The sequence below is a fragment of the Bactrocera neohumeralis genome, chromosome 6 (genome assembly GCF_024586455.1).
Source record: "Bactrocera neohumeralis isolate Rockhampton chromosome 6, APGP_CSIRO_Bneo_wtdbg2-racon-allhic-juicebox.fasta_v2, whole genome shotgun sequence".
Lineage (NCBI taxonomy): Eukaryota > Metazoa > Arthropoda > Insecta > Diptera > Tephritidae > Bactrocera > Bactrocera neohumeralis.
Genome location: NC_065923.1, coordinates 24,826,691 through 24,850,506, shown reverse-complemented (window position 1 = coordinate 24,850,506; position 23,816 = coordinate 24,826,691). Strand labels below are relative to the sequence as shown.

General features: G+C 36.4%; 2 protein-coding genes across 2 annotated transcripts in view; one reads left to right on the top strand and one right to left on the bottom strand.

Moving 5' to 3' along the window:
- Positions 1-23,816, top strand: part of LOC126762443 (uncharacterized) — a 442,132-nt gene that overhangs the window by 263,119 nt on the left and 155,197 nt on the right. The window lies entirely within an intron of this gene.
- LOC126762447 (fibrinogen-like protein 1) lies at positions 12,892-15,647 on the bottom strand. The gene is made up of 4 exons (XM_050479181.1): positions 14,966-15,647; positions 14,652-14,895; positions 13,190-13,699; positions 12,892-13,133 (listed from the first exon to the last, which is right to left on the bottom strand). Exons 1-4 carry the CDS (start codon positions 15,201-15,203, stop codon positions 13,001-13,003), a joined length of 1,125 nt encoding a protein of 374 aa, XP_050335138.1. The 5' UTR covers positions 15,204-15,647; the 3' UTR covers positions 12,892-13,000.

Genomic DNA, 23,816 nt, shown 5'->3' with positions numbered 1-23,816 from the left:
CCTGGGGGTCTCAAGCCTGGAAGAGATCTTCGCTTTGTAAAAGGAACGACGATTGATTTTGACGAGTTGATGTTTAACCTTAGCCAGATGTAATCCCTTTTGGACTATGTCGCAGAGAGTATTCTAAAATTTACCTCGTGCCATTATAACAATGTGCTCAGCGTACCCTCGGCATCGAATCTCATTGTTTTTAAGCAACTCAAAGAGCTCATCTACTACTAGGCGTCATAGTAAGGAGGATAGAACTCCACCCTTTAAGCAAACCCTCTAGTACCAAGACGAATCTTTCTCTTCGCCAGAGTGGTTTCAGCTATCCTAGTACGCAGTACAGTTTCTATCCATCTGCATACTGGAGCCACCACATTCCTTTTCTTCCGTGCCGTGAGGACACTGATGACACTTTGGGTGGGACACATTGTCAAAATCACATCAAGACATGTTGTCTACCAAATTTTGAGGAGCGATTTTGATATGTTTTCTCACGAGTCCTTAACTTTGTTAAAAAATCTCTTGCTTATTGGAACGGCAAGGAGATCGGTCTAGCTTACCATCCAAATATTGTCATAAATGCTCAATAGAATTTTAGGCACGGCTTTGGGTAGGCCGGGGTAGGAGATCTATCAAAATATTCTTTCACCGCCCGCCTTGAATGTTTGGGGTCATTGTTCTGCTGGTATATAAAGTTATCTTGTAATTCCATTTTTCGCGCTGCTGGCTCTAAATTTGTGCTCTGGATCTGTACGTAGGACACTCCAATCATTTTGTCTTCGACTATTAATAGATTTGATAGACCTCTGCAGTAAAACTAAAACATTTTCATCTCCGAACTTTATGCTGCTTTGGAGGCACTTACTTTGGCGTCTCTCACGACTTTTTCGTCAAGTTTCTTCTCCGCCTTTCGTAATTTTTAATTCGAATTTGCTCTTATAACTTCAAATTATTATTATTTTTTTTTCAAAAACTTTAGCGGCATTTGAAAGTACTTTCTGGCAATTCCAATCGCGTTTTCAAGTTATTTTAGTTGATGAAAGACTTTTCGATCTTTTAGCGGCTGGAATAACCATCTTTTTGTGTCGCAATCGGTTGAATTCTTTCCTCAAAAACATTTGTTTGAAGGCTCGGCTGAGTAAATCGGGCTGTATTAGTCGGGCCTTTCTTTACTTCTCTGTGTGTTTTAGTCTCTTCGCGAGCAGTGGTTGCCCTTGGGCGTCCTGATCTTGGCGCATTCTTTAGTCCACAATTTTTCTTACAGTATGTACTAATAGTATGTGCAATTTTTTAATTGCTGAACACTTGGAAGAAATAAAAAATGTGGTGGAAGTATTCATAGTTTTGTTGGATGGATTAGTATAATGTAAACCGACAGCCTGACGAGCTGAGTCGATTTAGCCACGACCGTCTGTTTGTATATACGCATCCAAATTCGCTCAGTTTTTGAGTTATCGATCCGAAATTTTGCACACAACCTTCTCTCTTCAGGAAGCTGCTTAAGTGTTGGGATCGCCGATATCGAACTACTATAGCATATAGCTGCCATACAAACTGATCGGTAAAAATCAAGTCCTTGTATGAAAAGCTTTTTTATTTGACAAGATATCTTCACAAAATTTAGCACGGACTATAGTCCTAAATCATGCTACAATCTCAGAAGATATTGTTCAGATTGGATCACTATAGCATATACCTGTCACACAAACTGGCCGATCAAAATCAAGTTCTTATATGGAAAACTTTTTTATTTTACAAAATATCCACACAAAATTTGGCATGGATTATTGTCCGTGGAAATGGCATAATATCCAAACAAATTGTTGATATCGGACCACTATGGCATATAGGTGTCCTATAAACTGATTGTTTAAAATCAAGTCCTTGTATGAAAAACTTTTTTATTTGACAAGATATCCACACAAAATTTGGTATGAATTATTTTCTAAGAATAAGATTTAATATCTGCACATATTTTCCAGATCGGAGCACTATATCATATAGATGTCATACAAACTGGTCGATCAAAATGAAGATAGCGATCTTTTTCTAAATTTTATACCAATGTGCAGTCAAAATTAACGGTTTCTTGTTGTTTTTTTTTTTCTGTGAAATACGTTATAGACATACCATAAAAACTGTAAAATATTTGTATTTAAAATCCGTACCTATATATTTATTTATCTCCGTTCGTGCTTATGAGATTTATTTATAGAATTCGTCGTAATATATCTCGATTGAAGGATATCGAAAACGCACCAAAAGTTCTTTCACACCTAGGCGTTTTTTCAAAAAAGACCGTATAACAAAGTTCCCAGAAACATATCAAAGTATATATTATATATCTATGTATATACATACATATGTATGTATATAGAAATGCACATCTTTCTTCCGGCCTTCAATAATGCTGCCTGGTATAACTTCCTCCAATATATGTCAAACAGTCATCACACATTTTTATTAATGTCGGCTCTTAAATCACCGGCGTAAAGAAATGATTTACATAAATTTCTTGGAAAATACCTACATATATAAATATAAACATACATACACACACATACATCTCCATTTGTGCTTAAGAAATCAATCGAAAGCGAAATCAAGCTGCTCGCTTACTTGTTTTCCTATAAAGTATCAAAAAACATATGTAAATATAGTCCTTACACACACATATACATACACATTTGCAAATATATATATGTATTTGTAGCTGTGTGCATGTGCGGCCATTTAGCGATTTGTCAAGGTTGCCAAATAGGTTTTATTGTTGCGCAATGGTCCATTCACATGTGCACACACACACACACACATCTATGTATTTATTGTATGTATATATATGCATGCATTTGCAATTCTTTAGAAGAGTGCAGGCCCCCCGCTAGCATTTGTTAGAATTCTGTGCAGCTTTGCTTTGTTACTTTTCCATGAAATTCCGAGTTTCTATTCGCATCGATTTATTTGGAAGCCATTGCGGTGCGCTCATTTAAACCATGTTGCCATACAAACACATACCCATGCATACAAATATGGGTGTGTGTGTGCGCAATTCACCTGCTGAGCTGAGCTTTGCATGCTTTGTATGCGAGTGCTTTTTGTGTGTGGATTGCTAAGGACACCAAAAATATCCATATCCGCTGGTGTTTTCCAATGTACCGATTTTCATACACACAGTCATACTTGCACGTATATATACATATATGTATTTGTATGTATATACTTCTATGTATGCATGTGTATACTGTGCTGCATCTGCTTGCTTGTATCAATTTGTTTATTGCACAATTCATTCTCATTCATTTGTTAAGCATCCCTGATGTTTGTGTGTTTACCGTAATTCGGTATTATGTCAATTTGATGGCGGTTCTAATTCAGCACATTTCTTTATTGCTTGGCTTTAATATTTTATTTTCATACATATGTACTTTTAGACCTTTACATACACACATACATACAAGGACGAATTTTTTCGGGAGTTTTTCATAACGAAGCCCCTTCTACCTTCCAATTACTGAGCAAAAATTAGTTCAGGAAAGTTTTCCATTTTAGTTCTCTACAATTAAAATGTGATTGTTTTTATTTCATCTCAAAATCTTCACAACCAAATTATAAAATTTTCTAAAAATATTTAATAATATACAGGGATTTCCAATAAGATTTCTTTTCAAACCAAAACAAACTATTTGTTAAGGAAATTCAAGTAAAACCATTGGCTCTTCTCCCAAGGGACAGCAATACCAAAATGGTAAGCTTCACCAAGAAGTTCAAGATTACCTTAGCAGTATGGCTGAATCGAATGATTACACTCTCGAGCTACTGCTTAAGGATAGTACAATCAAGTGATACACCGACTTCTCGAAACGGAATTGATGCAGGAGTCGCAGCACCGGGCACCAAACTCTCCATGACCATGAGAACTTTTCCAAACATATTTCAAACAGAGGTCTTTGCCATAAGTCAGTGCATAGAGATAAACCTTCAACGCAACTGTCGCAACGAACGTATACCCGACAGACAGCCAAGTGGCACTTAAAGCTGCTCCGCAAGAAAGAAGGAATATAGAGACAGAGAGGTATTGATAACAATTCCAAGCATGCGCCATGTCTAGTTGCTAATGGGTAGTTACAACCGCAGCAGGTTTAAATATCAACATCCCTAGGGGCAAACACAGGCTACTTGTCGCATTCCACAGCGGTCACTGTCAGCTCAAGAAGCATTTACATAACATGCGATTAGTTTCTTGTGCAAATTGCCGGTTCTGCGACAGGGAGCTTGAAATTCCAAAACAGCTGGTAATTGACTGTCTGTAGTCGTAGGATAAGCCTCTTGGAACCATGTTTCCAAATAAAGATCACATCGCCTCATTAGCAACTGGCAGGATATGGAAATTTATCGATATGCCCCAGTGGATATTAATCTCATTTTATCTAAAGTAATTCAAATCTTTTTATTTAAGAAGTACCATCTATTCAATTAAGTTCTGAAGATAACATCATTCAAATGACATGCACGACTTCCTTTGCCAGAAGAAATTCAATGAACACAATTTTCAAGTACTTTTTCACTAAATTAAGTCATATGTCATGAAAAGCACGTTCAGTATTGGCTTCTAAAGCTTGAGGAGAGCCTGGTTTATTGTTAAAGACCAATGACTACAAATAACCGCACAAGAAGTAGTCTAATGGTGTTAAATCACAACATCTCGGAGGCCATTCAATGTCACAATTTCTTGAAATAATCGAATCTCCAAAATGTTCTCGCAATAATTCGGTTGTTGTAGGTTGCTGTGTTGCACGTAGCCCCAACTTGTTGGAATCAGATGTTGTCATTTCCAATTGCGGTCATAAATAGTTGGTTATCAGCGATCTATATCGATATCAATCTATAACGCTCTCCCCTGGCAGTTATGGCGTCACCAGCTTCATTTCGAAAGAAGTATGGACCGATAATTCCACCAGTCCAAAAACCACACCAAACTGTCAATTTGGGTGAATGTAATGGTTGTTTATGAACGATTTGTGGATTTTCTTCACACCAGAATCGCCAGTTTTATTTATTTGTCGTATCACTCAGATGAAAGTATGTCTCATCGGAGAGGACTTTCTTAAAAAAAATCGTTATCGTTTTCAAGTTGTTTCAAGACAAAATCAGCAAATTCACGACGTTTACGTTGGTCCAAAGGCGTCCACAGATACACTCTTGTATTGCTTAAGGTGACTAAATGTGCTGAAATCAACCCCTTGGAAAAATTGACATAATTGATTTTACAACTTGAGATTCAATATCTTCTTCTTTACTGGCGTAGACACTGCTTACGTGGTTATAGCCGATTAAAACAGATCGCCAGTCGTTTCTTATTTTCATTATTTGGCACCAATTCGAGATACCAAGTGCGAACAGGTCCTTTTCCATCTGATCGATCCAATGTAGTGTGGAGGTCTTCCTCTTCCTCTGCTTCTTACTCCTTTTATATAAAATTTTTCCAATACAAAGTATGATATTTCTAAGAAAAAAACTTGTCACAAAATATTTATCAGAAATGTATGCAAAAAAATTAATTGGCAACTCTAAAAATGTATTTTCATATATGTGACTGCAAACTGCTGTATTAATATTTTTTACAAATGCACCATATATTCGAAATTTAATGAGATTAATTTTTTTTAAATATGGCAACCATGGTCAAAAATATAATTCTGTCCTTTTTATACATACATATATATGTATTGTTAATATTTCAAATTATGATATAACTGAAAATCGAAATTTTGAAAACAGTATTTTATCAAGAACTGTAGCTTGCAAATTAATTGGCAACTCTTAAATTTTTTACCACTTACATATGTGTGTGTTTACGTACATACATAAATTTATTTATAATTAACCTCCTCATAGAAGCACCATAATTTTCATTTTATAGTTTAATTTTTTTCCAAAATATGGCAACCCTTGTCAAAAAATTATTTGTATGGCAATGTACTGCATTAATTTTTTTATAGAAGCACTATATATTTTTATTTTATTGCGCTTAAATATTTTTTTAAATATGGCAACCCTGTTCAAAAATTTATTTATATGACATTGCATTGCATTAACTTTTTTAAAGAAGCAACATTTACTTGTATTTTTATTTTATAAGTTTATATATTTACTAAAATATGGCAACCCTGGTCAGAAATTAATTTTATAGCAATGAACTATATTAACTTTCTATATAAAAGCACCATCTAATTCTATTTTAATCAATTTATTTTTTTGACATATGACCACCCTGATCAGTACAAAAATATATTTATTAAATATTCGTTACAAAATATGGCAACCCTGGTCAAACACATTTCTATTAATTTGCATAAAAAAATATTTTATTATAAAAATGTAAACAACAGTGATAGTAGTTCGAGGTCATGTACAAAAATAATTGCATGCATAACCAAACCCTTTACAAGCAACAATAGCAACAACATATGGAATATATCAACTAATGCAACTCACTAACAAGCGAGAATCTGAAAATTTGCCAAACTGCAGAGTTAAAAAGGTTACACTTAAATAAACCGAAATGAAAACCAAATGGAAAGTACAATTTATGTGCAAATGAGGCAACAACAACAACAACAACAACAACAGTGAATGCAGCAGAGGCTGCTAAGCAATGCAATTTCGAACGAAATTACTCCACGCCGTCGCACTTCTAACTCACTCCGTTGGTCATTTAGCAAGGCAAAATATATGAATGACAAAAACAACAATAACGAAAATCGCAAAAAAACTAGTTAGAAAAAGTTAGAAAAATATGAAAGTGGAACACGGCAAACGGAAAGAGTTCTGGTGAAGAGACTAGCCGGCAGTCGAGCTGACCTTCCTGTTGCTCAACTGCTAGGCTGCTTCTTCTTCTTTCTACTTCTCACGGCCGGCAACGATATCCTTGAGAGCCTGCAACTCATTGTGGGCGTGAAGCGTCGGTAATGTTTTATGGCCCACTGTTACTTAAATTTAGTTGCCACAAAAGTTGGCAGCGAAATAGTTACGGCGATACCGTTACATATGGTGGAATGTCTATGTGTGTATATGTATGTGTGTGCCTGTGTTTTTCTAAAGTTTTGATGTTATTTCTTTGGAAAAGTCCTTGGCTGAGTAACATTGGCGAATCTCTCTAATGCACGGACACGTGTGCAGAGGTAAAGGCCATTTGTATTTAGCCTACAAGGTACTTCACTAAATACCTACATACAAATATATAATATATTGTATACATTCACTGAATTTGGTCTAAGATACGTTGCTTTTATTGTAGTACGATGGCGATACCAGAAGTGCTCGACTTGATAGAGAAAGTTATAAAATTGGTATCGGGAATAAATGGTTACGATTCTCCTTATCTTTGAACAGCTTGCTAAAAGATCAATAATTTGGATATCTCTTTTCTAGTAGAAATCATAAAACATTGCCAACCTCTGTTAGTTGCAGAATCTTTCTCATGCTGCTGAGATACGTTCGTTTTAGATTTGTTAATGAATATAAAGGGCGATTCATTTCGAGGTTCCCTACTTTTTTTTTTAAAGAGAAAACACATAAACTTCAAATTTCATGGGGAATATTTATTACGTGGACTGCCAAGCAGCAATCAAAGTTTCAACCTCGTTTAGCATATCGGCTAAAAGTTTCTTGGAAAGCAGGCCAGCAGTGGAGTATGTCGCCAATTGCAAGCAAATTTACTTCTCCTGGGTGCCAGGTGACAAAGGCATCGAGGGCAAGAGAAAGGCACCAGCGAAATAGGAGCATCTCTTGTCTCGCTTCGACAGAAATACGCCTCAAACATTTGAGGGCCCCAAATGTGAGATATTGGAAGAAGTATCTATGTTAAGGCCACAGAGTGTATTGAAATTGCCATCAAGCGCTGGCATTCTTAAGAAACACTACTCCTCAGGGACTCCATTATGGAACTTCATCTGGTAACGCAAAGGACCACACTGGTCTGGTCAAACTGTGCTGCTTATTAGCCTACTGGACTACGTATGACCTTTATTTAACATAGTTAAATAAATTATCATTTTGAAGGTAATTTCATAATGCCATTCTCGTGGCGTCCTTTCAGTCGAATTGTACAAGCTTAACTAGAGGCGAATTTTTGACCTACAAACTCATTCGCCATATACATACAAGGACTGGTAGTAAGCACTTGATGTCAGGTCTGAAATATTATATAAGGGGCATGCAAAAAACGTGAGAACTTAAATCCAGGAGCTTCTGGCGAGTCACTTTCGATATTGTTGGCCTGACTTTGTGCTCATGGAATCCAACTATTGTTTACTGCAGACGATCCAAATGTTGACAGCACAAATCTGACTTAAGAGTTCCGCAGCAGCTTATATTATACGATCCAAACAAACACATAGCAAAACCTGCCTGAAGATATCTTCTGGTTTAGCCTTAGTTTGCGCCAGCTTATCGTGATTCGATCACGATCGAGTTTTGAGAGTTTTCGGCGCTAAACCATGTACATAAGTTTCCTTTAGTATTCCACATTAGATAAATGGCTCCAAACTGTTTTTTTGTTTTGCATTTTCATGTCAGCCACCTAATTTGCAGTTTCGTTGATGAAAATTTGGCTAAAATGAGTCAGAAAATTATAAAACTGTCAGAGAAATTTTTTGGAGAAAAAAACTTTATCTTTCTAGCGCCATATAGTGAGACACAGATTACTGAAGCCATTTGTATATTGGGAAAATAATGAATTTATTTTTAATAGATCTAATACGTTACCCAAGCCCAAATTATCGATATCAAGTTATCCGGTTTTTACGAACAGCTTCTCGCAAACGCTGCACAACATTCAAATAGTATTCCTTGTTGACAGAGTGGTCAATTGGAAGGAATTCGGAGTTCACCACACTTCGATAATAGAAGAAAACTGTCAACATAGCCTTGATTTTTGACCTGCCTTGATGTGATTCTTTCGGTTTTGGCTCAACCTTTGCCATGATATTCGGCCAATTGCTCGTCTGTTTCTGAGTCGTAAGCATAACATAAATTTTGTGATTTTGGAATCAATCAAGCTTTTACTTTTCTTAGGCCGAAATGATATTTCAAAACGGTTTTCATTGATCCTTCCGATATTCTAAGGATACCAGTAAGAAATATCTTTGTTGAATAATTTCACTCATCATAAAGATCACCGAAAGCCCTTTATGTACTTCAGAAAGACAAGTGTAAACTAAGCACTAATAATTATTTTGATGTGATATTTGGCACACATGTCACTGACAGTCATACCAACCTAGAAAAAATATATTTCGACGAATGGGTTTTCTCGCGTAATTTAAATTAAAAAATGTTCCTATTTTTTGCCCACAGTATCCATCAATTTTCTTTGTCTCTTGATAACGTCATTATTTCTGTTCATAAACTTTCAAAACCTTAACTTACAAAGCTCTCCCAAAAATATAAACCGAAATCTTCAAGCTCTCTTAAGACTTATTACATTTTACTTTCTAAATATCCATCCTTCCTTACTTCTGTTTTAAAGCAAATTTAACCCAAAAAGTTAAAAGTACATCACGCGCTCTCTTATCCACAATTTAACAAACTATCCAACTTGCCCATATTCGAGCACTCAGACATGCAGCTCTGTGCATGCGAATGAGCAAACATTGAGCACTGACGCATAACATCCACATACAAGCATGTATGTAAGAGTATCTACAGAAGTACGAGCCCACTAAAGCAATAATATAATTGCAGTTTCCAGGGCCACTCTACGCCCACTCTGGCCGTTATCTTCCAGGTAAACAACTCGAAACGATTTTCATTCGAAAGCACTACAACTTTAACTCGTCGCTCAACGGCTAACTGCCCGGCCGCTTTACTGCCTCACAAACCCACAACTACTACCTGGGATTCTGCATATTTTTCAGCCATTTCAATTTGCAGCACCGACTCTAGCGACATACTCACATGTGGGGAGGGAGGAAGACGGCATGTAAAAAAAAGGCCTCTTTGAATGGACTGTCACATGTACACAGCACACGATTTACCTTCTCCGTGTATTTTTGCTGTCGTCCTTTTTTTCGTATTTGCTTTGTCTCGTCGTTGGCGAAAATGAAATGTATACCCATTAGGCAAAATAGGAACACAAAGCATCGTAAAGCATCGCTCGCCAATTGCGTCTTCCACCGCATAGTATTTGACAATTCTACGAGCACAACAACAGCAAGCGGTTGCTTTCAATTCGTTAATTGTTTTGCTGTGCTGCGCTGAGTGTGGTTCGGTGAGACAATGAACTTTTCAACCAAATGTGTTCATCACCATTAAAGCGCTGAAGAAGAATTCAATTTGACTTCAATGGATATTTTTTGATTGAAACTCATTTCTTTTCTATGCTCCAGAGAAAGAAGTCTCATTTTTAAGCTGCTTAGCTAGAATTCAAAGTCTAATGGGAAGGCTTGAAGTGGTCTGCCTTAAGTTTTCTTAAAAGCGCGATGTAATGTACCATTTGGATTACCAATACCAAAAGTACCTAAAATACTTACGTAGATTAGGTTAGGTTAATGTGGTAGGCCAATAAGCCTCGCATAGACCAGTTTGGTCCTTTGCGATACCAGATGGAGCTCACTGGCTAAGTTGAAGAGGAGTAGTCACCGCTTAGGATGCCTGTGCTTGACGCGAATTTTAACAGGCTCTGCGGCCTCACTATCGATACATCCTCTGCTATATCGTACTGTATGGACCCCAGATGCCTACAGCCTAGTTTTGTCAATGCGGAATAAGTTCACAAGGGATTCTCCATTATTTTCCTGGTGTCCTCCTCTAGACATTTCCTGAAGTCTTCTTGATCTGTCAGCCCATCTTGCGGGCGTGTGTCGCCTTTAGACAGTGACCAGTCAGTATTCCCATCATTTTCCTATAATCTCTTCTATCGAGTGGCAAATAGGAATTTTGTGTACTACCGACCTACCGTTTGACAAATGACTTTTGCAGTTTTGCACTCAGGTAGCTCGTACCATCGGCTTTTGATTTTGTTTATTCTGCAGCTGTCAAGTTCGTCGTATAGAGAATGCATAGGTTTCCCAAAGTTGACGTTTCAGATCTTAGCCGCACATCATTCTTGGCAATCTCGTCCACTATTTCACTGCTCTCAAAGCCATTGTGACATGACACAGAATAAAAGTGGAGTTGCTTACTTCTGGCAACACTTTTCACTGCTGCCTGCTTCCCAAGACACTTCTGGCCGATATGCGGTCCGAGGTTGCTGCTTGGCTGTCTACGTAGATTTTCAGTCTGGATTTGACAGCAGGTGAATTAGAGGCCAGCTCCGCGGATTTCGCAATAGCAAAGGCCTTAGTTGGAAATATACTGCAGTGGTTCGGCAACTTAAAAGGCTGCCTTATGCCTAACTCTGGACAGTATATTTCCACACCAACTTCATCGTCCATTTTCGAGTCATCCGTATAGATGTTTAGAGTGTTGCGCGTAGCTAACATACCTTTACTCCAGCCAGCCATCTGTGGGATCGTGTAGTCGGTGTTTGCCCAACCACCATTACCCACCGAGCTATGCCCGTAGGTTCTATAAGTAAATTTGTAAGAGATATGCTGATATTTATAGACAAAGCTACCAGACTCATGCATTTTAGGCCAAAAACCCAGATAATTCCTCATTAAAGAACGTTTTTTAAGTTTAGATACGATATTTAATCGTCCTTCTTCAAGAGTAACTGCATTCAGCACTTATTAAAATTTAAAGATGTAGAATTCTGCTGGAATCTGCGACTTTGTAAAATCAAATAAAATGAAAACACGGGAGTTCGTAGAACTAAACCACCAACCTCTGAAAGACTTTTGCTATGAATAATTGCTGATGAAGGAAATCCGTGCCTCAGTGGATACTGCTTATCAGTATGGGATCTTGAACTGCTGAACTATTTTTTTGTGATTTCCGGAAAGTATTCTCTTGCATTTGATGTCAGGCTTTAAATTTTAAACTTTATAGTTAGCTAAATTCCTGAAAATAGTTAAGTTATGCTTCACTTGTGCCTTCAATAATTCGAAACACAATGTCCAAACTCTACCTTTTTCATCCCTACTGAGCACTTATTCTATGGCCCGCTGCGGAGGATTTGTTTTTACATTTCCAGAAATACCCCGATTTGTGTTCGAAGTTTTCGACACTTTAATCCTATTTATCCGAGCAATTAGTTCAAATCTCTCCATGAAAAGAATACTCGTTTGATTATCCCTGAGAAAATCATTTGTGAATTTCTTCGAAGGTGCAATAGAGTTTCGAAGAAAAATCAACAAACTCACCTAATCACTTATTTTTATACCCTCAACAGAGTATGTTAAGTTTATCACGAAGTATGTAACACCCAGAAGAAAACGTCAGAAACTGTATAAAATATCCATATACATATACATACATATAATGGTCAGTGTGACAAGCTGAGTTGAGTTATCCATACTATATGCATGTCTATATATAATTGAAATCGATGGAGTGAGATATCGATCAGATATTTTGCAGATTTCTTTTTCTACCCAATTGATACTGATCATTTGTCGGAACTGTCGATATCGGATCACTATATCTTATAGTTGCCATACAAACTGTCCGACAAAATCAAGTTCTTATGCGGAGTATTTTTTTATTTTAGAAAATTATTGTAGCTTCCGTTTTCTTGTTTAGCAATAATTGAAGTCTTGGACTCTCACCTCAACGTCTATTGAACTTTCTGAAGTATATTTGAATGCTTGAACGAGCTTCGCTCAGAAGAAGGCTCTCTCTTAATTAAATTGAGATGCTACAAAGCTCAATGAAACTTTTAACAACACTTACTTTCTCAAATAGTATTAGATCTGCTAAAAGGTCGGCAACATAAAAGTACTTTTCTAGGAAGGTCTGTGAACTTTATTGAACGGTGTTACTTTTTTCTCGATTTAATCGATTTAAGGAGTTATTTATTGGAGTTAGTAACAGAATAAGTAAAAATATTTCTTGTTTTATACTCTATAGCTTAATTGCCATTGTACTTCCTTGCGCGCACCATCATTTTCACGGTGCTTAACGGCTTATCCCTATAAAGCGTCGGCCACATAACACCCTCATAGTTGGCCGTCAATTGCTTAGAGAACGGGCTGTTAAGATTTCTAGAAGAAAGAAAAATTTTTGCAAACAAAGGTTAATAAAATATATATTCGGTTACCCGACTTCGCAATCCTTATACCACCAACCAGCTTGCATTTTCTCCGCACACTTTCCCTCATTATCCCTGTCGTAGGTGCTGAACTTTTGTCCCTTGCTCTCTTTCAAACTATTACCTGCCGATCCACCATTTTGGCCCAATAAATTCAAAGTGTAGTTTTGTTCCTCATCCGCAATGCTGAAGGCGTCGTAGCGATACCAACGAAAGTTGTTATCAAAATCTAGCAATAAAATGGCCAACTCATGCAACATGCTGTGTGTTATGGCCCAAATCTTCTCCAGACCCAACCAATAACTGCCATCTATAACACCGAAACCCGCACGATAATCTGCCCAGGTGCGATTGAAGTCGATAGGTGGGTCGTCGAAGTCACGTTGCTGTATTACCAACCAGCCGTGGTCATCATCATACATAACTTGACAATAGACCATGAAAGGACGATGACTGTATAACGCTACACGCACCAAGTAGGCACCGCTTGTGCTAACGTTGTCACAGTCTGGTTGGATGCTGAAAAATAAGAAAAATAATGAAGAGTTAATAACTTAGGGTAGGAAGAACACATAGACGGGATATTCTCGAAATCCCCGATATAAAAAAAATCGCAAAATTAAAATCGCCTAACTCAAAAACGAGTTCTAAGCGAAAGAACCAATGCGAAGAACCAGTGTTGGATCGGTTATGGTTTTCTTTTTAAAGCGCGGCCGAAGACCTCTAATGTAAAAAGGAGTATTTTAGAGACTTTGAAATCGGGGATTTGAAGCCTAACCCCATCCAGTCGTATACTGATCTGCAGTATCTACTAAGCCATGTATCTCCTCAATCGCTCGTTGCAAGAAATTGGCTAGTCTGCCAAATATTGTTAGCCTTATATCCACCGTGTTTTAAAAGTATTGCCAATTCATTTCGTCAATTCTAAAGGGTGGCTTCTATTATAAAAATAACTCGTTACCTCAATATGTCAAGATTGATTCTGTCGATGGCGAAGTATTTGGATCATCAGCTTAAACGTATGTGAGGCAACTGCTCATTGCTATATTGGGTTTGGTACCCCGGTCCATAAATATACCCCTATGTTATCTTTTACACATCCCGTTTCAAAGAATATATTTTGAATGTTACCGATTTTGGTTTTATTCTGCTCTGGTCATATTTCCATTTTGAGAGCCTTCTTCGGTGTACGATAGTATAATGGTTTTATAGGGTTACCAGAGTGATAGAAATAATCGATTTTCATCTCAATTATGATGTTGGAATTAGAACCCTCAGACTATTCAAGTCATATCGATGGAACTCAGACAGAAAGGTTCAAAGTTAGAGACGCATGCAGGTAAGGTCGAAAGGTTTCTACCCCAAAGGAGATGTGTATATATTTCGTAACCGAAACTATATTCAAAGATACACCAAAGGCTGAGATTATGAGTAGGGTTTCGGCTCTTTCGGCTAAAAAAAAAGTACTAACCTGTATTGCACATCATTATCCACTTTCTCGTTTGTATTTTCGTTCTCAACTGGTCGGTTCTCTTTGTTTGCCTCAACGGTATCATTTTTAGAGAAAAAATAGTTAAAAATGTAGTAATTCCCAGTTGAGGACGTGAGTGCTGCCAAGTCATTTAGAGGATCTGCTATTGGCTGGCCTTCTGATGGACGCAAAGTGGTGGCGATGTTTGGAACGGAAGCTGAAAGTGCTGCAGCCATTGCGAGCTCTATAAGTGTGAAATGGGGATGCAACTTGAAAGCTCTAGAGATAATATTTCATAGAATTCTTTGATTTACCTGATATATTTGCCGGAACGGTTGAAACACTGGTTGTTGCAGCCACAGCTGGTTTAATTGTTGCGGAATTTGCATTTACAGCTGTCGATGTATTATTCAAGCTCAACTTCATAGCGGCCTCGTAAAATTTTAAATGACTCGTCGGCAAATATGAAAGCCACCATCTCCCCTGCACAAATTCATTTGTTTCGAACGCAAATAAAACCGATACTAAAATTAAAGCTCTAATTATGAACATGGCAAAGTTAGAGTATGTTGTTGGTTTGTGAAGTTTTGATGTTATTATTTCTAGTATTTTTGTTCTATTCTTTGCACAACTTAGACTTTTAGAACATTCCACTTTGCTGGTTCACTTTAGAATGAAATGCTTAACAACACTTTCATTAGCTACAGCCAGCTGTATTGAGGTTTATTTTAGAACTAATTAGCAATGCTGATAAAAACTTCGAATACAGGGTCGGTTTTATAAGTCAACGAACGTTTGACTTTTTGGTGTGATGTTTTGCTCTAAGGCCTGAATCGAAGCGGGATTGTCTGACTTTAAACTATCCCCACAGGAAAGCTCTAAGGGTGTGATATCACACGATCTTGGTGGCCAATCGACCGGCCCAAAACGTAAAATTATCTGCTCACCGAAGTGTTCTCTCAATAAATCCATTGATTGATGCGATATGTGAGAAGTGGCGTCGTCTGTTGAGACCAAATGTCACCGACATCACGAGCTTCAATCTCAGACATCAAATAGTCGGTATTCATCGCGCGATAACGGTCGCCATTGACGATTTCGTTCTCACGGGCATCATTTTTGAAGAAATATGGACCGATGATTCCATCGTCCCACAAACCACACCAAACGGTTTTTTTTCTGGATGAAATGGCAGCTCTTGAATCTCTTCAGGTTGCTCTTCGTCTTAAATCGTAAAATAAAGTTAACTTTTTCTTGTTAATTTTATTTAATTTTAATGTTTTTTTTTTTAATTTCCATTTTAAACTGAAAATATTTTTTTTTAACAATGGTTCTAGGTTTTTGTATATTATTTTCTTACTAAAATATTAATCAAATTTTTTTTTTGGAAAAAATATATGACTTAATTGTTAATAGGTAATTTTCATAAACTAAATAATTTAATTTTTAATCAACTTATTTATTTCTGAATGACATTCGGAATATAATTATTATAATTTTTTCTTACTTAATGGTTACAAATTATTTCCATTTATATTTTAAACAACTTAATTATTTCTAAAGTATATTAATTAGTTTAATTTTCTTAATTAAATTTTATTATTATTATTTTTTCTTGTTTAATGCTTAATAATTTTTATAAATTATTTCCATTAATATTTTAATTAACATTTTTATTTTTGAATAATATTAATTAATTTAATTTTCTTAATTAAATTATAATTATTATTATTTTTTATTACTTAATGCCTAATAATTTTTATAAATTGTTTTCATTTATATTTCAAACAACTTATTTATTTCTAAAGTATATTAATTAATTTAATTTTCTTAATTAAATTATAATTATTATTATTTTTTCTTACCTAATGCCTAAAAATTTTTACAAATTATTTTCATTTATATTTCAAACAACTTATTTATTTCTAAAGTATATTAATTTATTTGATATTCTTAATTAAATTAAAATTATTATTATTTTTTACTACTTAATGCCTCATTATCTTTTATAAATTATTTTCATTTATATATCAAACAACTTATTTATTTCTAAAGTATATTAATTAATTTAATTTTCTTAATTAAATTAAAATTATTATTATTTTATCTTACCTAATGCTTAATATTTTTTATAAATTATTTCCTTTTGTATTTTTAACAACTTTTTTATTTCTGAACTATGTACATATGTATGTACATATATTACTTAATTTAATTTTCTTACCTAAAGTATAATTATTATTATTTTTTCTTACTTAGTGTTTAATAATTATTACTAATTATTTTCATTTATTTTTTAACCAACTTATTTATTTTTAAATTATAATCATCAATTTAATTTTCTTAATTAAATTATAATAATTATTATTTTTTCTTATTTAATAAATTATTTTCATTTACAAATATTCTAAATAACTATTATATATTATTTCTAAATTATCTTCATTAATTTTTGTATTTATTTTAGTATATTTAATTTTTTCCTGTTTCAAAATTAAGACAGAATTTTATTTTTATTCAACTTTATTTTATTAGTATAATTAATTTGATAATAAAATATCATTAACTTAATATTAATTTTAAAAATTTAATTAACATAATTTTTCATATAACTTATTGCTTCGAAAATTTAAATTTTCATTAATATTTTTCAATTACCACTCACTAAATAAATGTACTTAATTAATTATCAAACATTTTCTTAAATATTAAAATTATTTTTATTAGTTTAAAAAGCTTCTTCACTTTGCCTTCACTGTATTCGCCTCAATCCGCCTACGAGCGTTAGAATTTTCTCTGCATATTTATAGGCGTGCAACGCTAGTTACACCTCTGCAAACACACACACACACGTGCAGTATAACAACACAAGCAAAAATAAGCTCCAAATTGCTCCAACAGGTTCGAAGCAAAGTTTGTGGATTGTACGAAGGTACTGTGTAACGGCGGCCCCCCAACAAAGGGAGGTGGCGCATACAATCCACAAACACAAAACGCCGACAAGCTTCGAACCGCACAACTTTTGCTCTCAACAACAAGCCAAGCAAAGCGCGCTTCGTGTATTTTGCTTGTTTATTTGTTGTTTGTTTGTTTGTTGGCGAGCAGCCGAACAGCATCGTGTATAAACAAATGCATCGGCTGATATACATAAGTGAGCTTGTGTTGTTTGTGTGTGTGCTTGTGTGTTTATTGCACCCAAGCAGCATACCGTTTTGGCGTTGTGGGCGCGTCGAACACGTTCTGGCGGCATGTTGCCTGCAACATGTTGCATTGGCGCCTGCTTAGATATAATTTTTGCTGTGTTTTGCAGTTTGTTTCTTGTTGTTTTTAACATATGACGCTCGAGTCGATTGCGCGGCGGTTAGCGGTTAAATATTTCTTTGCAATTATTTGACATTTTGCTGCGGAAAAAAGTGTGAAAAAGTGCAGTGTTTGTGGAAATAAATTAAAATAAAATTAAACCTGTCTTCGGTGTGATTTGTGGTGTGTGATACTTGCAATAAAAGGAGCTCTGTGTATATTGGCGACGAAGTTGGACAAAAGAACGCGACAGAATTTTTGGGCTAACCGTTTGTGCCAGCAACTCTGCCCGCCAGCGCAGCGCTGCAGACGCGTGTGAAAAAATAATTGAATTCTTCTTGTACAAAATTAATATGTAGTGTGAAATTATTTGTTTAATTAAATCGAAACAACAAAGTCAATTAAAGTGAAGAGTGATTTTTGAAAAACAAAAAAAATTTGAAAAAAAATAAAATTTGGAAATTTTTTTTAAAACGTATGTAGTATACTATATACAAAAAATAATAAATAATTAAAAAAAAATAAAAAAATAATTTTCAAAAATTTTGAAAAAAGAAGTTTTAAAAAATTATTGAAAAAAAAGTTTTGCAAAAGTTTAAAAAAATAATAAATACATAATTTTCGAAGAGAAAATTTACATAAAAAATATTTATAAATTTTTACATAACAGTTTTTGGCCACCTCAGTGGTACCACACTGCCATTGTGTATACAAATACTCGCTCCTACTCCCGCCACCTCCCGCGGCAATGTCAAAGTGCTCGACAATTTGTGAGGTCTCCTCTACCACTGTCAGTGTATAAGTGCGCGCGTGTGTTTACCCCTTGCACCAACAACAAAAATAAGTTTTCACTGCATTTGTGGTTAGTGTTGCAGCATTCTGTTGCACAATCGTGTGAAGTGTTGCAAAATCAATAGATTGCAAAACAAAATTTTATCTACACAGCTGCAACCCGCTCTGCTACACCCACCAACACACAGCTTTTTTGCGAAAACAAACTACCCCCGCCCACCAATTTGCTGTGGCGACGACCGTGGGGTTTCGTGTGGCAACATTGCTGTAAATAATTTTATACGCATATTTGTTGTTGTGCAAAGAATTTTAGCTAACACACTTGCTACAACAAGTGCAAAAAACGCTACGAAAGCAACAACAACATCAACTACAACAATAAGTTTTCGATAGCAACACGCAACATTCACAAATAAAATGTCTGCAACAATAGAAGCGAGCTCCAACATGGACTTGGACACAGGCACACAGCCCGAAAATAACAGCAACAGCAATAACAATACGAATAATAACGCCAACACGCGCTGTAACACCGTCAATGTGATACAAGTGGGTGGCGGCGGCAGCAGCATTGTTGCTAACGGCATTTGTGCGTGCGACGAGTCGCAGCAGGCGTGTCCAATACTAATTACCAGCACACAGCAACAGTTACAAGACGAACAGCTGAAACAGCAACAGCAACAAGAACAAGAACAAGAAAAACAAAGCCAACAACAACAGCAGCAATCGTTTCAGCTGCAGGACATTCCCGCCACCGATAGTGGACGCGCTTCGGTAAATGAATTCGATACAACAACAACAGCACTGGAAGACACATTACCAGCAACTGTTTTGGAGCTCACAACCACAAGCGAGGCGGGGCATGTCTCAAATGTTGCCAGTTTTAAAGACGCTGTTGAAGCAGTTCCCGCAACTATTGTCACCGTTGGAGCGGACCATGTGCCGCCAGCGCGTGAACAATATGTTGCAACGGATTTTTATGCCAGCAGCGGTTCCCAGACCAAGTGGTATTTACGTCCAACGGAAATTTGTGGCGATACGGTGAGCTGCAGTGTTGCGCCGCCGTGTGTTGCTGTCAACAATGTTGTTATCATTTCGACCTCGGGTGGTACCGACGTGCACCAATTTGCCTCGCAATCAACGACAAGTGGCGGAATCGTTAAGTGTACTATGGACGATAAGGGGTAAGTGGCGTTAAGGTTTTTAAAATAGCTGTAGTTTGGTTTTGTGACTCATAACTCATTTTCTCGAGTTTGACAAGTTCGGTAATATCAGAAATATGTTCAAAATTAGATGAAAACAAAAAAAATATTGGGGGCGCTGTCTCTTCCTTCGTATTTTTTATAGGTTCTTGTAGTTAGTTTAGGATTTGGGCTTGTTTTATATACCGCCCTTTTTGATGTCAGAAAACGAACTCTTTGTTAACTATTAGATCTCAGTGTAGAACCCATCACAAATCTGCTTACACATAACATAACATAATATTTCTAATCCCGACATCTAATATGAATGTTCGAAGGGATGAGTTCGCAAAATCAGTCAAGAAAAACTCGTCTACTTTTGGCGTGGGTATAATTTTTACCCTTTTACCGCGCACCGATAAGTTAAACCCTTGTTAAAGCCTCAGCAGCTAAGGTTAACCTTGCTGAAAACGGATGACTCACTAAACCCCGTGTGACTAATTTTGGTCCAGATAAATCTTTCAACATCGCAGGTACTAGACAGGTTTGCTTAGGTTAGGTTAAAAGGTCATTCAAAAAATCATCTCACTTGGACAGCTTAGAACGCTAGTATGTTGTGATAACTATAAACTCCTCAAAACTGGATCATAAGACCCTTACAGATCGACAAAACGCTTTGAGCCTGTTACAAATTTGTTGAGACGTCTAATATCACTATCGCCTTTGTCTTTTGGGTCGCCGAAGGTAAGATTAGCGCGATGTTTCAGCCTCAGTGGTACTATAGTCCTGACTTGTCACCGAATGACTTCTTTTTACGCCCGTACGAAAAAAATAAACGTTTTCGACACTGAAAAGGCGTTTAATGCCTTCACAAGCCATGTTTTGGAGAGTAGTATTATTATTTTTGGGCCTTTTTCGAAACCTTCCAATGGTAAAGTGGGTTTCCACATTAATTCTAAAGGTATAAAAGAACAGAAAATGTAAAAAAAAAAAAATTGGAAAAAGGTTATCCTACTAACCCCTTAATTCCATTTTTTGGCCGCGAAGAATATTTGAGGTTACTTTAAACAACACAAATAGCGCTCATATGTCAAAACGCTCTGAGTATGTATGACATCAAAAATGTCTGACTTGTCAAATTGCCATACTAGGGTTGCCAAATCCCGAAATATAAAAGGCAACCTACGCAATGGGGCTTAAGTATTAAGAAGCAATGTGAGAGGTTAGAGCTTTTCTGAAAAAACTTTTTATGATTCTTATCACAATAACATTTCCCCAAAAGTGTTTTTAACTGATACTTGTTACAGACTGTGAGAATAGTCGATAGTTGACGATAGCAATAACTTATCGAACGAGAGGTATGGGCAAAGTATAATATGGTTAATTCTCTCATATCATCTGTTTTGATTCTTTCGTGATTCGTCAAAGAACATTCTTTGACCGGCATTACGTCTCAGATGTACCAGATGTACGTTGAGTCCAATTGTCGATGACTCGTTTGAGCATTTTGACTGGTAACTGGCAAATGACACGTGTGATGTTTTGCTCCAAGGCTTGAATCGAAGCGGGATTGCCCGCATAGACTTTAGACTTTACATATCCCCACAGGAAAAATTCTTGTGATATCACACGATCTTGGTGCCCAAAAGGTAAAGTTATCTACTTACCGATGTGTTCTCTGAATAAATCTATGGATTGATGCGATTTGTGGGAAGTGGCGCTGTCTTGTTGAAATCAAATATCGCCGTGATCACGTGCTTCAAATACAGCCATCAAATAGTCGGTTATGATGGCGCGATATCGGTCGCCATCGACGGTTACGTTCTCACCGGCATCATTTTTAAAGAAATATGAACCGATAATTCTACCGGATCACAAACTACACCAAACCGTTATTTTTTGTTGGTGAAATGCCAGCTCTTGAATCTCTTCAGGTTGCTCTTCGTCCCAAATACGACAATTTTGCTTGTTTACATACCCATTGAGGCAGAAATGGACCTCATCGCTGAACAAAATTTGGCTCGAAAGCGTCGAATCTCCTTGGAACTTTTCAAGAGCCTAAAGAGCGAACCGATGTCGATTGGGAAGGTTGAGCGGCTTTAGTTCTTGTACAAGCTGTATTTTGTACGCTTTCAATTTAAGATCTCGACGTAAAATGCTCCCTTGTTACAGAGTTGCTGCGAACGGCGTCGAATCGACTCTCCACGGTCACGTTTTCAGCCACGTGTACACTTTCAGCTATGTCTGCTGTATCTTCTTGACTGCGTACTGTACGTGATCTATTCGGTCGAACACTAACCAATAATGAATGCTGGGCCTCAAAATAGGTGATGGTGTTGCGAATAGTACGCTCAGTTGCCGATCATGTTGACAAAGTTGAGAGAACCGCGCGATTTGTAAACGTTGTTCAGGTGTTAGTCTTTTCATGATAAAATCCCAAACAATATTGAACAAATATACCATGACAGCTTGACACGACTCACTCGTGATCTCTCAAGAAAAGAGATAGGAAAAGCTTGGATCGTCGGTTATAGTCAAGAGCTATGGATCATATTTTAAATGCAGCTGAAAATATTTTTCTTGGAAATTTATGGTATCACGATGGAGTTTTTCCGCCCATAATTAATGTAAGTGAGTCATGTGTCAACACGTTTGTGTGTCTGATGAGCCCACTGATCATATTTTGATAAAATAAAGCACGCCATAAGTCCTTAACTGATAACTTTAAATCGAATCGCATATGAAATTTTTAAGTCAGGAGTCCGCATTTACATATCACATCTATGTAGATTTATATATGTAGGTATATACATGCATATAAGTATGTATGTAGATTTTCAAATTAACCTTTTCTGTATAATGTAGTCTACTTAAAGTTGTGTCTCGTCCTAGTTTCAGTTACTCACTAAAAATTATAATTAATCTCTCATATTGTTTTTTTTTACACTTTGCCACAAAATTATTTCCTCCACACCATCTTACCTTCCGCGCTATAATGTTTGTCCTACATAATTATATTCATACATATGTATGTACACTCAACATGTGCAAGTTGGTGCTATCAACCACAAATTGCATAACCGTTGAAAATTCGAAATTGCTTGTATCCCCCTTTCTTCCGACTGCACCGTGCACTCTATGTAGTCGAGCGACACTATCAGGGTGTCTGCTAGCCACACCACATACATATGTATGTATGCGCATGAATATTGCATATCAACGGCTGCCGGCGATAATGATCAAAAGTCAACGTCATTATCATCAGCTCCGATGGCTATTCGGCCCTTCCCTGTGCATACAGAATGAAGAATGACACTTGAAATTGCAATTGAGGTGGTTGTTTGTTGTTTTAGTTTGATATTCGTGCCTTTCCGTTCTTTTCCTTTTGCTTCATTTATAACTCTTTTGTTGTTGTTGTAAGTTTGTATATTATGCTCATCACTATTTGCTCAGCAATTTGCGGACATTCGTTGACTTCGGATCATTGCATTCATTGTCGTGCTCGCCAGCCGAATGACATTTATGTAGGTTATTATGCGCGAGAAGGGTTTGTGCTCAAATTCATATTTCATGTCTTGCTTGCCAAGATTACCGCTGTCCTTGCGCGTTTTGTTTTTCTGTTTATTTTTCGCTTTACATTTTTTTATGATTTTTCCCTCCGTCATTTTCTGCTTGTAAAGCAAACAGCTGTTTATTATTTATATATGTACACATGTAATGTTTATATACACCACACCGTCCCACTCAGTCGCCCATTCATTTGTTGTTCATATTTTTCCATGTGCGCTCATTCATATGCGAAGTAGATCGTGAAAATTCCACCCGACTCATTAATGCACCCTTTCGCATCCTTGAGTGTTGGCAACTGTTACAATTTGCCCAGTTTTATTAT